The 16,091-nt window shown below is 46.6% G+C and overlaps 1 protein-coding gene across 9 annotated transcripts in view; it reads right to left on the minus strand.

Annotated features, from left to right (window-relative positions):
* Positions 1 to 16,091, minus strand: part of SHISA6 (shisa family member 6) — a 434,141-nt gene that overhangs the window by 14,011 nt on the left and 404,039 nt on the right. For 7 of the 9 annotated variants that reach the window (XM_068261890.1, XM_068261887.1, XM_068261891.1 and 4 more), the window contains one exon: positions 8,321 to 8,383. The exons of the other annotated variants lie outside the window; for them this stretch is intronic. In XM_068261890.1, coding sequence (XP_068117991.1) covers positions 8,321 to 8,383 — 63 coding nt within the window. The remainder of the gene's footprint in view (positions 1 to 8,320; positions 8,384 to 16,091) is intronic. 9 annotated transcript variants of the gene reach the window in all.

Consider the following 16,091-nt stretch of genomic DNA (forward strand, 5'->3'; position numbering starts at 1 on the left):
AGGCAGCATATGTATGATGTACGATGGAGGAGAGACATTACAGCATTATACAACTCTACAGAGACAAGTGAGGCAGCATATGTACGATGTACGATGGAGGAGAGACATTACAACGTTATACAACTCTACAGAGACAAGTGAGGCAGCATATGTACGATGTATGATGGAGGAGAGACATTACAGCATTATACAACTCTACAGAGACACGTGAGGCAGCATATGTACAATGTACGGTGGAGGAGAGACATTACAGCATTATACAACTCTACAGAGACAAGTGAGGCAGCATATGTATGATGTACGATGGAGGAGAGACATTACAGCATTATACAACTCTACAGAGACACGTGAGGCAGCATATGTACAATGTACGGTGGAGGAGAGACATTACAGCATTATACAACTCTACAGAGACAAGTGAGGCAGCATATGTATGATGTACGATGGAGGAGAGACATTACAGCATTATACAACTCTACAGAGACACGTGAGGCAGCATATGTACAATGTACGGTGGAGGAGAGACATTACAGCATTATACAACTCTACAGAGACAAGTGAGGCAGCATATGTATGATGTACGATGGAGGAGAGACATTACAGCATTACACAACTCTACAGAGACAAGTGAGGCAGCATATGTACGGTGTACGGTGGAGGAGAGACATTACAGCATTACACAACTCTACAGAGACAAGTGAGGCAGCATATGTACGGTGTACGATGGAGGAGAGACATTACAGCATTATACATCTCTACAGAGACAAGTGAGGTCACATATGTACGATGTACGATGGAGGAGAGACATTACAACATTATACAACTCTACAGAGACAAGTGAGGCAGCATATGTACGATGTACGATGGAGGAGAGACATTACAGCATTATACAACTCTACAGAGACAAGTGAGGCAGCATATGTACGATGTACGATGGAGGAGAGACATTACAACGTTATACAACTCTACAGAGACACGTGAGGCAGCATATGTACGATGTATGATGGAGGAGAGACATTACAGCATTATATAACTCTACAGAGACAAGTGAGGCAGCATATGTATGATGTACGATGGAGGAGAGACATTACAGCATTGTACAACTCTACAGAGACAAGTGAGGTCGTATATATACGATGTACGGTGGAGGAGAGACATTACAACATTATACAACTCTACAGAGACAAGGGAGGTTGCATATGTACGATGTACGATGGTGGAGAGACATTACAGCATTACACAACTCTACAGAGACAAGGGAGGTTGCATATGTACGATGTACGATGGAGGAGAGACATTACAGCATTACACAACTCTACAGAGACAAGGGAGGTTGCATATGTACGATGTACGATGGAGGAGAGACATTACAGCATTACACAACTCTACAGAGACAAGGGAGGTCGCATATGTACGATGTACGATGGAGGAGAGACATTACAGCATTATACAACTCTACAGAGACAAGTGAGGTCGCATATGTACGGCGTACGATGGAGGAGAGACATTACAACATTATACAACTCTACAGAGACACGTGAGGCAGCATATGTACAATGTACGGTGGAGGAGAGACATTACAGCATTATACAACTCTACAGAGACAAGGGAGGCAGCATATGTACGATGTACGATGGAGGAGAGACATTACAGCATTATACAACTCTACAGAGACAAGTGAGGCAGCATATGTATGATGTACGATGGAGGAGAGACATTACAGCATTATACAACTCTACAGAGACAAGTGAGGCAGCATATGTACGATGTACGGTGGAGGAGAGACATTACAGCATTACACAACTCTACAGAGACAAGTGAGGCAGCATATGTATGATGTACGATGGAGGAGAGACATTACAGCATTATACAACTCTACAGAGACAAGTGAGGCAGCATATGTATGATGTACGATGGAGGAGAGACATTACAGCATTATACAACTCTACAGAGACAAGTGAGGCAGCATATGTATGATGTACGATGGAGGAGAGACATTACAACATTATACAACTCTACAGAGAAAAGTGAGGCAGCATATGTACGATGTATGATGGAGGAGAGACATTACAGCATTACACAACTCTACAGAGACAAGTGAGGCAGCATATGTACGATGTATGATGGAGGAGAGACATTACAGCATTACACAACTCTACAGAGACAAGGGAGGCAGCATACGTACGATGTACGGTGGAGGAGAGACATTACAGCATTATATAACTCTACAGAGACAAGTGAGGCAGCATATGTACGATGTACGATGGAGGAGAGACATTACAGCATTATACAACTCTACAGAGACAAGTGAGGTCACATATGTACGATGTACGATGGAGGAGACATTACAGCATTATACAACTCTACAGAGACAAGTGAGGCAGCATATGCATACCCCCCAACCGTCCCGTTTTCGTCGGGATTCTCACGATTTGGGGGGGCCCTCCCGCTATCCCGGGCCCCCCCTCTTGAATCCCGACAGCTGGGCAGAAATATAGGAGGAAAAAATGATCGAGGCTCCAGCCGCGGTAATGAGGGATGCGGGAGCCGGCTTCACTACTTCCTCTCTCCCTCCCTCTCTCTGAACGCCCCCCTGATGGGTCTGTGTCCCCCCCTTGTTAGCAGAGTGAGCGCAGCGGAGCAGCCAGCCGAGTCCTCTTACCGCAAATCCACTCGTACTGTCTAGCATTGGACCTCCATGTGCTTCCTGTTTACTATGATGTCACAGGAAGCAGATAGAAGTCCTATACCAGTACGAGTGGATCAGAGGTAAGAGGACTTGGCTGGCTGCTCCGCTGCGCTCACTCTGCTAACAAGGGGGGGGGGACACAGACATACATCAGGGGGGCATTCAGAGAGGGAGGGAGGAAGTAATGAAGCCGGGCTCCCGCATCCCTCTTCACCGCGGCTGGAGCCTCGATCATTTTTTTCCGCCTCCAGGCAATCCTCCCCCACCTAAAAGTGGCACCCTCCTCCCCACCCACAGGCATTCTCGCTCCCCCCCCCCTCCACTGACAACCCTCCTCCCCACTAGCACCCTCCTCCCCACCAAGAGTGTACCCTGCCCATGGCCCTAGGCACTGTACCCCAGGCACCCTGCCCCTGGCCCCTGCACCCTAAAATGTTATTATGAAGGAAAATGAACCAGGATAGAAAGGACCAGTGTGGTTTGAATTATAAAACAACATATTTTCTTATGAAATCTTTATGGTATGCGTGACTGGAGGCGTGGCGGGGGTGTGGCCAGGGGTGTGGCAGGGGCGTGGCTTAAGTGTCCCGTTTTCTCATCTCAAAAAGTTGGGAGGTATGAGCATATGTACGATGTACGGTGGAGGAGAGACATTACAGCATTATACAACTCTACACAGACAAGTGAGGCAGCATATGTATGATGTATGATGGAGGAGAGACATTACAGCATTATACAACTCTACAGAGACAAGTGAGGCAGCATATGTACGATGTACGATGGAGGAGAGACATTACAACATTATACAACTCTACAGAGACAAGTGAGGCAGCATATGTATGATGTACGATGGAGGAGAGACATTACAACATTATACAACTCTACAGAGAAAAGTGAGGCAGCATATGTACGATGTATGATGGAGGAGAGACATTACAGCATTGTACAACTCTACAGAGACAAGTGAGGTCGTATATATACGATGTACGGTGGAGGAGAGACATTACAACATTATACAACTCTACAGAGACAAGGGAGGTTGCATATGTACGATGTACGATGGAGGAGAGACATTACAACATTACACAACTCTACAGAGACAAGGGAGGTTGCATATGTACGATGTACGATGGAGGAGAGACATTACAGCATTACACAACTCTACAGAGACAAGGGAGGTTGCATATGTACGATGACTGATGGAGGAGAGACATTACAACATTATACAACTGCCTCTGCCTCTGACACAGGAGACCTGGGTTCGAATCTGGGCTCTGCCTGTTCAGTAAGCCAGCACCTATTCAGTAGGAGCCCTTAGGCAAGTCTCCCTAACACTGCTACTGCCTATAGAGCGTGTCCTAGTGCCTGCAGCTCTGGCGCTTTGAGTCCGCCAGGAGGAAAGCGCAATATAAAGGTTATTTGTCTCGTCTTGTCATACAACTCTACAGAGACAAGTGAGGCAGCATATGCACAATGTATGATGGAGTAGAGACATTACAGCATTATACAACTCTACAGAGACAAGTGAGGTCACATCTGTATGATATACGATGGAAGAGAGACATTACAACATTATACAACTCTACAAAGACAAGTGAGGTCACTTATGTACGATGTACAGTGGAGGAGACATTACAACGTTATACAACTCTACAGAGACAAGTGAGGCAGCATATGTACGATGTACGATGGAGGAGAGACATTACAGCATTATACATCTCTACAGAGACAAGTGAGGTCGCATATGTACGATGTACGATGGAGGAGAGACATTACAACATTATACAACTCTACAGAGACAAGTGAGGCAGCATATGTACGATGTACGATGGAGGAGAGACATTACAGCATTATACATCTCTACAGAGACAAGTGAGGTCGCATATGTACGATGTACGATGGAGGAGAGACATTACAACATTATACAACTCTACAGAGACAAGTGAGGTCGCATATGTACGATGTACGATGGAGGAGAGACATTACACCATTATACAACTCTACAGAGACAAGTGAGGTCGCATATGTACGATGACTGATGGAGGAGAGACATTACACCATTATACAACTCTACAGAGACAAGTGAGGTAGCATATGTACGATGTACGATGGAGGAGAGACATTACAACATTATACAACTCTACAGAGACACGTGAGGCAGCATATGTACAATGTACGGTGGAGGAGAGATATTACAGCATTATACAACTCTACAGAGACAAGTGAGGCAGCATATGTACGGTGTACGATGGAGGAGAGACATTACAGCATTATACAACTCTACAGAGACAAGTGAGGTCGCATATGTACGATGTACGATGGAGGAGAGACATTACAGCATTATACAACTCTACAGAGACAAGTGATGTCGCATATGTACGATGTATGATGGAGGAGAGACATTACAGCATTATACAACTCTACAGAGACAAGTGAGGTCACATATGTACGATGTATGATGGAGGAGAGACATTACAGCATTATACAACTCTACAGAGACAAGTGAGGCAGCATATGTACAATGTATGATGGAGGAGAGACATTACAGCATTATACAACTCTACAGAGACAAGTGAGGCAGCATACGTACGATGTATGATGTACGATGGAGGAGAGACATTACAACATTATACAACTCTACAGAGACAAGTGAGGTTACATATGTACGATGTATGATGGAGGAGAGACATTACAACATTATACAACTCTACAAAGACAAGTGAGGTCACTTATGTACGATGTATGATGGAGGAGAGACATTACAACATTATACAACTCTACAGGGACAAGGGAGGTTGCATATGTACAATGTACGATGGAGGAGAGACATTACAGCATTATACAACTCTACAGAGACAAGTGAGGCAGCATATGTACGATGTACGATGGAGGAGAGACATTACAGCATTATACATCTCTACAGAGACAAGTGAGGCAGCATATGTACGATGTACGATGGAGGAGAGACATTACAGCATTACACAACTCTACAGAGACAAGTGAGGTCACATATGTACAATGTACGGTGGAGGAGAGACATTACAGCATTACACAACTCTACAGAGACAAGTGAGGCAGCATATGTACGATGTACGATGGAGGAGAGACATTACAGCATTATACAACTCTACAGAGACAAGTGAGGCAGCACATGTACCATGTATGATGGAGGAGAGACATTACAACATTATACAACTCTACAGAGACAAGTGAGGTCACATATGTACAATGTACGATGGAGGAGAGACATTACAGCATTATACAACTCTACAGAGACAAGGGAGGCAGCATATGTACGATGTACGATGGAGGAGAGACATTACAGCATTATACAACTCTACAGAGACAAGTGAGGCAGCATATGCACGATGTACGATGGAGGAGAGACATTACAGCATTATACAACTCTACAGAGACAAGGGAGGCAGCATATGTACGATGTACGATGGAGGAGAGACATTACAGCATTATACAACTCTACAGAGACAAGTGAGGCAGCATATGTACGATGTACGATGGAGGAGAGACATTACAGCATTATACAACTCTACAGAGACACGTGAGGCAGCATATGTACAATGTACGATGGAGGAGAGACATTACAGCATTATACAACTCTACAGAGACAAGTGAGGCAGCGTATGTACGATGTACGATGGAGGAGAGACATTACAGCATTATACAACTCTACAGAGACAAGTGAGGCAGCACATGTACCATGTATGATGGAGGAGAGACATTACAACATTATACAACTCTACAGAGACAAGTGAGGTCACATATGTACAATGTACGATGGAGGAGAGACATTACAGCATTATACAACTCTACAGAGACAAGGGAGGCAGCATATGTACGATGTACGATGGAGGAGAGACATTACAGCATTATACAACTCTACAGAGACAAGTGAGGCAGCATATGTATGATGTACGATGGAGGAGAGACATTACAGCATTATACAACTCTACAGAGACAAGTGAGGTCGCATATGTACGATGTACGATGGAGGAGAGACATTACAGCATTATACAACTCTACAGAGACAAGTGAGGCAGCATATGTACAATGTACGATGGAGGAGAGACATTACAACATTCTACAACTCTGCAAAGACATGTAAGGTAGGATATGTATGATGTATGATAAAAGCGGAGTCATTACAACATTATGCAACTCTACAGAGACAAGTGAGGTCGCATATGTTGTACGATGGAGAAGAGAGTTATTGAATCTAGTAGCACTGTGCCAAGGGGGCAGTAAGCATAGGAGAAGAGGGCCTTGCCAAACAGGCTTACAATCTAAGAGCAGGGGCATAAGGACATACTGGGTGGAAGGAGGTGGCAAGTCTATTTAGAGGAGAGGTCTAGAATGAAGGAGATTTTATTCATGGTGCGGGGGGAGAGATCAGCGGTGTGGACGTAAATTTGGTTATCAGTGTAAAGATGGTAGTTGAGGCCAAATGAGGAGATGAGTTTGCCAAGGGAGGAGGCGTAGAAGAGTAGCGGGCTGAGGACACAGCCCTTGGGGACTCCTACAGAGAGGGGGGTGGGGAGGGAAGTGGAGGTGTATAAGGAAAAAAAGTAGGGGGCAGAGGACAGAGCCCTGGGGTACTCCTACCGAGAGGGAAGGGGAGGCAACCCAGAGTGGCAGAGGCAGTAGGATGCAAAGACATGTCGCAACTGATAACAATTTTATCATTGAAATAGTTAGGAACGTCTTGGACATAAAGGGTGTTAGTGGGTGGTGGGAAGTAGGGTTGTGAAGGAAGTTGAAAGTGACAAAGAGGCAAATTAGGTCGGAAGTTTGAGAGATAACAGGATGCGAATAGAGAGATATTGGAGTGTTAGGAGATGGAACTGGCGATGGAGAACAGCTGGGTGGAGGCTGAGCTATTGGGGTCACCCAAGGGCATAATAAAGTCTCCAAGGATGATGGTGGGAAGCGCCAGGAGGCAAAGTTGTCCAGAAAGAGAGCAGTGGAGGGAGGGTTGGAATCATTACTGTAAGATCACAGATTTACAAGTATGAAAAAATGTCATAAAAGGTCAAATTATTTCTGTACAATTATGAAGTACTTGTACTAAATATCAGTTCTTGTTTCACCTACAGATTAATCAGAAAATCACAGATCTGCCGACACCAATTCAACAAATCCGGATTCAGGCAACAATAACGACCTGGCCATAGTCTATACAAGCAGGAGATGCAAGCAGTGATGAGATCCTTTACAGGTCATCATAGGAGGTGAGCCTACAAAACCCTGTGCACGGAACAGTGTACAGATCACATCCCTTTCTCTATCATGCCTGAAGAAGACACTTAACATTTCAAAAGCTTGCAAGAAAGCTATGTACAGTTAGTCATGTAACGTATAACCTGAATCAACAACACCTGTTGGTTTGATGTTGACAGATTTGCACCATAACTACAGTAATACTCCACTTACGTTGAGATGACGTAAGTGACTAGGTGGTAGAGAAATGTGTGTCATGCAAAGATCTGTTGGTCATACACAAATCACTGGAACAAATGTTCAGAAAATGGGGAACGGATGATGATGTACTCATAATATCAGTCAGTATACCCTCTTGGCCTGAAGCCCTCTCCCCAGTCTCAGAAGACATCTTACCATTGGTGGGCGTCTGGGCGGAGTTGTTGAGAACGAGGTGGTTGTAATTCTGTTGATGGTCGCCTGCAAGAGAAAGCACACATTGCAGATTGATTACTAGACCATACAATCTAGACCTATACTGTTCTCAAATCTCTGATTTGCCATTAATGTGCCAAGATGTTGGCCCCAAACACACACTCACACTCCAGTTTCTGAGCTTGATGTACCAGACCTCATCCACTGGCATCTCACTTCATAAATTACAGATTTCTCACTAATGAGGCTTATCTTCTGGTCAGTAGACATGCCCAGTATAAGTCATTTCTGCCAACCAATATACCAATTAAACAAACGTGCATTGTCCACGTTTTGCCCGAGGAACTACTATTCCCAGGTGAAAACCTAGTTTTGCTGGGACAGATATTGTGACCAGGGACTGGGTGAGGGTTTCATATCCATGATAACCGGTGGTGTATGGAGAAGACCCTTCCCTTTCGTATTGGCACTCCAATGAAGTGGTTAGCAAGCCCCCAATCAGCAGACATTAGGCTGCAGTGTCTATGGGCTGGTCTGCAGATGCTTAATTGGTCCTAGAGAACTACAACCTAGTGTGCTGCACTTTTCAGAACCAAAGTGAGAAAGCGTTCCTACAATAGGGCGCAGGGGGGCGTGGCGCACCGGGTGACAGCCAGCCAGGGGGTGTCGCCACGACCCCCCATGCAGCCGCAGCAGGGGAAGAGCAGCGCTGGAAGGAGGGGTGACAGGGATAGCGGCGGGGAGGGGGGAAAGATCCCCCCCCCTCCCTCACCTGGGTCCCCTCCTTCCGCCTCTCTTCCCCTCCAAATGACAGCGGGGGCAGCGGGCAACTTAGAGTAAGGGCTGGCGGACGGGCAGAGACTACTCACTTTACGTCTGGGCCGACTGCGTTCCAGCAGCTGGAGCGCTCCGTCGCCGTCACATGCCTCTTCTCCGCCTCCAATGCTGTGACACGCATTGGAGGCGGAGACGAGGCACGTGCCGGCGACGGAGCGCTCCAGCTGCTGGAACGCAGCCGGCCCAGACGTAAAGTGAGTAGTCTCTGCACGCCCGCCCGCCCTTACTCTAAGTTGCCCGCTGCCCCCGCTGTCATTTGGAGGGGAAGAGAGGCGGAAGGAGGGGACCCAGGTGAGGGAGGGGGGGGGGTCTTTCCCCCCTCCCCGCCGCTATCCCTGTCACCCCTCCTTCCAGCGCTGCTTCCCCCCTCCTGGAGCAGCTATACTGGGGGCATCTATACTAGCTATACTGGGGGCAACTATACTATCTATACTGGGGGCAACTATACTAGCTTCACTGGGGCAGCTATACTTGGGGCAACTGTACTAGCTAATACTTTAAATTACAGTTAGCTCCGCCCTCATGCAGTCATGACCATGCCCAATTTTTTGCCAGTTGTGGCCACGCCCATTTTTTAAAGGGGGGGGGGGTGTCTTTTAATACCCAGCACCGGGTGCCAAATGCCCTAGGTACGCCACTGGTACACGTTATAAGCTAGAAAACTATGTACTAATAATCTACCAATAGGTATGAGCGGAAATGCCTCTCTCGACATGGCGGTCTTGCAAGAATTTCCTTGCGAACACCGTGAATCCAGCGCAGGAGACTTGGGCGCACAGGGAGTAACTTCCGCACCGTCAGAAGACGGAACTGAAGTTACTTTTAAAACATAATAATAATAATACAATAATAATTGTATCATTCTCCACCATCCATGGCCTGGAGGGGGAATAGTATTTAATACGGCCGGGACTTGTGCAGCAGCAGCATCAGCCATATACCGGCTGTATCGTGTGCCCAAGTCTCCCGCGCCGATTCCTCTCGTACGCTTTCCTTGGACTTGGTGGTTCCACAACTTTTTGCCAAAACTCTTTCACGAATTGCATTTAAGTCAATGGCATTAACTTTAGAGGTTAATAGCAAAGCCCCATATGCGTTTTTGTCACCAAATTTTCATGGTATGTTAAGGAGAATAGCAAGAATAAGGGGAATTGTTTTTCAAAAAGACATTGTAGTTTTTGACAAAATCATTTTTAAAGTCATGGTAGGAAAACATTTTTTTAATGAAAATATGGTTAAATGACAGATAATATAGCCTCCCATCGGTATTGAAATTTAACATATATCCCCAGAAACAACAGCGAGTTTCTTGCCGGTGTTAGAAGTTGCCTCTCTTCTGCTGGGTATCACCGTACAGCTCTGCAATACTGCTGTAGTGACTACAGTGTGACCCTCACTGATAAGAAATTCCAACTATAAAACACTTTTCTAGCAGAAACTGGCTTCTGAGAGCAAGAAAGAGGTATAAAGGGGAATTTCTCATCAGTGAGGGTCACACTGTAGTCACTTCCTGTCTGAGACAGGACTGAGTCAGCCACTTACATACCTGATATTTAACGCTTTCAGGCAGAAAAAGGAAAAAAGGAACACAGCCTAGTTATTTGTGTCCTAGGCACTGTACATACACATGTCTATCTCATCATGTCACATGTCACTCCGGGTATCCTTTAATGTCTCATTTTCTAGGAAGTCTGTGGTGGTTCCAGCGGCAGCAGTGAGGGAAGATCTCCCACAGATCCACATCTGCTGTTTCCACCACCCTAGTTTACCAGCGACAGGAGATAATCAAGCAGAGGGAGGTCTGGTGCATGGGAGCTCCTCTATAAGGCCTGGGAGCATCACTCATCCTAGGAATATATTCCTACTCTGGAACAGGGCTGTGAAGTCGGTACAAAAATCACCTGATTCCCACTCCGACTCCTTAGTTTATGAAAGCACTGACTCAGACTCCAGGTACCAAAAATTGCTCCTACTCTGACTCCAGGACTCCGACTCCACAGCCCTGCTCTGGAGGACTCTCATGAAGGTCAGAAGTCCAGATATTTATAAAAACGTAGCGAGTGCAGAATCTGCCTCCCATTCACAATGGCATCCCAGAGGCCATGGAACAATGTTGGAAGCCACAGTCTATGCTAATCCTTCTAAACACAAAGACTAATTGCCTTTGTTTGACTGAATTACAGCCTTCAGGTCTATAATTGTATTGTGAATTATCCACCACGGAAATATCTTGCGGGGAAAATACAAGGAAATCAGGGAAGGGGAGTTTTATTGGCGGTTCGGCGAGGAGATAATCACATTAGAGAAGACATAGCAGAGCTCACCTTACCCGTCGCTGTAAATGAGAAGAGATTATTAGTATTATATGTCATGAATGATGATGTGTGTTCCGTACAACGCTCAACCTCGGCTCCAAATGCAAATATGACCTTTTCCAGCGGAGGAGGCCGGCTGTATCTTCTCCATTACCCTCCGCGCGCGGGAATCTTTACACGAGACCATGGTAAAATGACTCTAACCTTTCATCTCCATAGTCTCAGCTATGGAGGAATTACAATAATATGGATTGGTACTTGCTGGAAGAACTAGACACTTGCTGAAAGAACCTAACACTCTGTGGGACGCCAACCACGTGGTGAGAAGAAAGCCCCATTCCTCAGAGCCAGACACTTCTCTGTGGGATGCCAACCACGTGGTGAGAAGAAAGCCCCATTCCTCAGAACCAGACACTTCTCTGTGGAACGCCAACCACGTGGTGAGAAGAAAACCCATTCCTCAGAACCGGAGACTTCTATGTAGGACGCCAACCACATGGTGAGAAGAAAGCCCCATTCCTCAGAGCCAGACACTTCTCTGCGGGATGCCAACCACGTGGTGAGAAGAAAGCCCCATTCCTCAGAGCCAGACACTTCTCTGTGGGACGCCAACCACGTGGTGAGAAGAAAGCCCCATTCCTCAGTGCCAGACACTTATCTGCGGGACACCAACCACGTGGTGAGAAGAAAGCCCCATTCCTCAGAACCGGACACTTCTCTGTGGGACGCCAACCACTTAGTGAGAAGAAAGCCCCATTCCTCAGAACCGGACACTTATCTGCGGGACACCAACCACGTGGTGAGAATAAAGCCCCATTCCTCAGAACCAGACACTTCTCTGTGGAACGCCAACCACGTGGTGAGAAGAAAACCCATTCCTCAGAACCGAAGACTTCTATGTGGGACGCCAACCACGTTGTGAGAAGAAAGCCCCATTCTTCAGAACCAGACACTTCCCTTCGGGACGCCAACCACGTGGTGAGAAGAAAGCCCCATTCCTCAGAACCCGACACTTCTCTGTGGGACGCCAATCACGTGGTGAGAAGAAAGCTCCATTCCTCATAACCAGACACTTCTCTGAGGGACGCCAACCACATGGTGAGAAGAAAACCCATTCCTCAGAACCGGAGACTTCTATGTGGGACGCCAACCACGTGGTGAGAAGAAAGCCCCATTCCTCAGAACCAGACATTTCCCTTCGGGACACCAACCACGTGGTGAGAAGAAAGCCCAATTGCTCAGAACCAGACACTTCACTGCGGGACGTAAACCATGTGGTGAGAAGAAAACCCCATTCCTCAGAACCAGACACTTATCTGCGGGACACCAACCACGTGGTGAGAAGAAAGCCCCATTCCTCAGAACCAAAAATCAGTAACCCTTTACACACTCGCATGCAAATGTACATGCACTTTCCTTGGACTTGGTGGTTCCACCATGGATACATTAGGTTATATCCCTTGTGTGATTGGTATGATGCGCTATCTGTCCCAGGAGAGGACGTCAGGATGTGTGCTCCTAATCCCTTGATAGGTTTGAAGCAATGAATGTTTGCATGTCTGCACTATGCGTGTTACAGGGCCAGAGTTAGGACACCAACGTTTACCTGGGTACTTCTGTGCAGTGTAGGTGACTAAGCAAAATAATGCATTCCTTTGTGAACTAAGACCCCGGCTTTTAACTTAGCTGTAGGGATAACAGTGGTGCCTGGATGAGTGAATCTGTGAATGCATTTGTTTGAACATTTGCATGCAAGTGCGCGAAGGGTTACTGATTTTTGCTAATTTTCTGGCCACACCCCCTTCAGTACCTCCCTTTCCTTAACTTATTTATTGTACTAACTAGAGGCGATGTGCCTGGATATATAGGTGTTTTTATTCCTCAGAACCAGACACCTCTCTGCGGGATGGCAACCACGTGGTAAAAAGAAAGCCCCATTCCTCAGAACCAGACACTTCTCTGCGGGACGCCAACCACGTGGTGAGAAGAAAGCCCCATTCCTCAGAACCCGACACTTCTCTGCGGGACGCCAATCACGTGGTGAGAAGAAAGGCCCATTCCTCAGAACCAGACACTTCTCTGCGGGACGCCAACCGCGTGGCGAGAAGAAAGTCTCATTCTTCAGAACCAGACACTTCTCTGAGGGACGCCAACCACGTGGTGAGAAGAAAGCCCCATTCCTCAGTACCAGACACTTCTCTGCGGGACGCCAACCACATGCTGAGAAGAAAGCCCCATTCCTCAGAACCAGACACTTCTCTGTGGGACGCCAACCACGTTGTGAGAAGAAAGCCCCATTCCTCAGAACCAGACACTTCCCTTCGGGACACCAACCACGTGGTGAGAAGAAAGCCCCATTCCTCAGAACCCGACACTTCTCTGCTGGACGTCAATCACGTGGTGAGAAGAAAGCCCCATTCCTCAGTACCAGACACTTCTCTGCGGGACGCCAACCACATGGTGAGAAGAAAACCCATTCCTCAGAACCGGAGACTTCTATGTGGGACGCCAACCACGTGGTGAGAAGAAAGCCCCATTCCTCAGAACCAGACACTTCCCTTCGGGACACCAACCACGTGGTGAGAAGAAAGCCCAATTGCTCAGAACCAGACACTTCACTGCGGGACGTAAACCATGTGGTGAGAAGAAAGCCCCATTCCTCAGAACCAGACACTTCTCTGCGGGACGCTAACCACGTGGTGAGAAGAAAGCCCCATTCCTCAGAACCAGACACTTCTCTGCGGGACGCTAACCACGTGGTGAGAAGAAAGCCCCATACCTCAGAACCAGACACTTCTCTGCGGGATGCCAACCACGTGGTGAGAAGAAAGCCCCATTCCTCAGAACCAGACACTTCTCTGTGGGACGCCAACCACGTGGTGAGAAGAAAGCCCCATTCCCCAGAACCAGACACTTCCCTTTGGGACGCCAACCACGTGGTGAGAAGAAAGCCCCATTCCTCAGAACCAGACACTTCCCTTCGGGATGCCAACCATGTGGTGAGAAGAAAGCCCCATTCCTCAGAACCAGACACTTCTCTGCGGGATGCCAACCACGTGGTGAGAAGCCCCATTCCTCAGCGCCAGACACTTCACTGTGGGACGCCAACCACGTGGTCCCAATACAAACCTAAGTCCAATAGCTGGGGGTAACCTATGGAAAGATAACGATCACCTATCCCTCCGGCACAACCAGGATAACACTTATGAGTTCTACAACAAGCTGCCCTTATCTCTTAAAGGGAGTCTGAAGTGAAAATAAACATATAGTATAATGAGTTGTATGTGTAGTACAGCTAAGAAATAGAACATTAGTAGTACAGATATGAGTCTCATATTGTTTCCAATACAGGCAGAGTTAAGAAACTTCACTTGTTATCTATGCAAACGAGCTTCTGTGAGCTCTCTGACTAATTTAGTCAGAGCGCAGTGCTGTTTTCTGAAGCACTTATCTCAACCTGTCTCTCACCGTTTGTTTGTTAAGGTTTTACTGCCAGGAAGCTCAAAGGGTTATTAGCTCTGCTCTGTTTCATAGTTTAAAATACAGAGTGTAGTTTGTAAACTGAAAATATTAGAGAATGATGCAATGTTATAGAAAACCAGCTATACAACTGAAAATAAAAATATGAGAGTTTCTCTTCGCTGCTAAAGTTATATCCATTATCCGTACAATACATACAATTCATCAGAAGTTTTTTTTCACTTCAGTGTCACTTTAAGGTGCCCATTAACGGTACTTATTTTTATCAGATGCACTTTTTATGATTTAATTGTACAGAAAACTGCGCAGTGTGTGGGAAAAATCGATCTGAAACAATTATTTGGTCGATTGGAACAGAAAATGTAATCGTCAGATGGTTGGATTTTACGATCCTATTTGAAGAGAAAAATGCCCTAATTGACTCGTTTATGGGAACAATCGATAATTATCTTCCAATTACTTTGAATAATCAATAAAAGCACGTCGAAAGATCACATCTGATGAAAAAAATTGTACTGTTAATGGGCAGCTTATTGCCTCTCCTCCATGCAATCAGTATTACCGGCACCACTGGATCAGGCTGAGGTTTCAGATCAGAGGCAGCCGAATCACAAACTATAAACATGTAAGTCTGAGGCAGGGCCGGATTTACCAATAGGCACTGTAGGCTGGTGCCTACAGGCGGCCCATGTGGCAAAGGCGGCTGACTGGCTGCTCCAAGTGCTTCCCTTCTCTCCCTCCCTCTGCAGAGTGTTAACAGAGCACACTCGGTGGGGGAGGGGGAAAGGGCGGCACATCTGACTATCCAATAGGGGGAGGGGGAAAGGGGGGCACATCGATTATCTATTAGGAGAGGGAAAAGGAGGACACATCTGATTGGAGGGATGGTCTGCTTAATGGGGTACATCGGACTGGCCAGAGGGTGTGGCCTGAGGTGGTGTGGCCTGTGTTAAGGGGTGGAGTTTAGGACGCCAGAGCTTATGTACCTAAATCCTGCCCTAGTCTGAGGAAACAGATCACTTCTAAAATTTTGTGAAAAAGTAAGTGCGCCCCCCACCGCACTCCCCCAATGGCAGCGCTTTCACAGGAATACCTCCAAGCTGAGTCTCCTGTTACTGTCT

This window comes from Hyperolius riggenbachi, chromosome 12 (assembly GCF_040937935.1).
Source record: "Hyperolius riggenbachi isolate aHypRig1 chromosome 12, aHypRig1.pri, whole genome shotgun sequence".
Taxonomy (NCBI): domain Eukaryota; kingdom Metazoa; phylum Chordata; class Amphibia; order Anura; family Hyperoliidae; genus Hyperolius; species Hyperolius riggenbachi.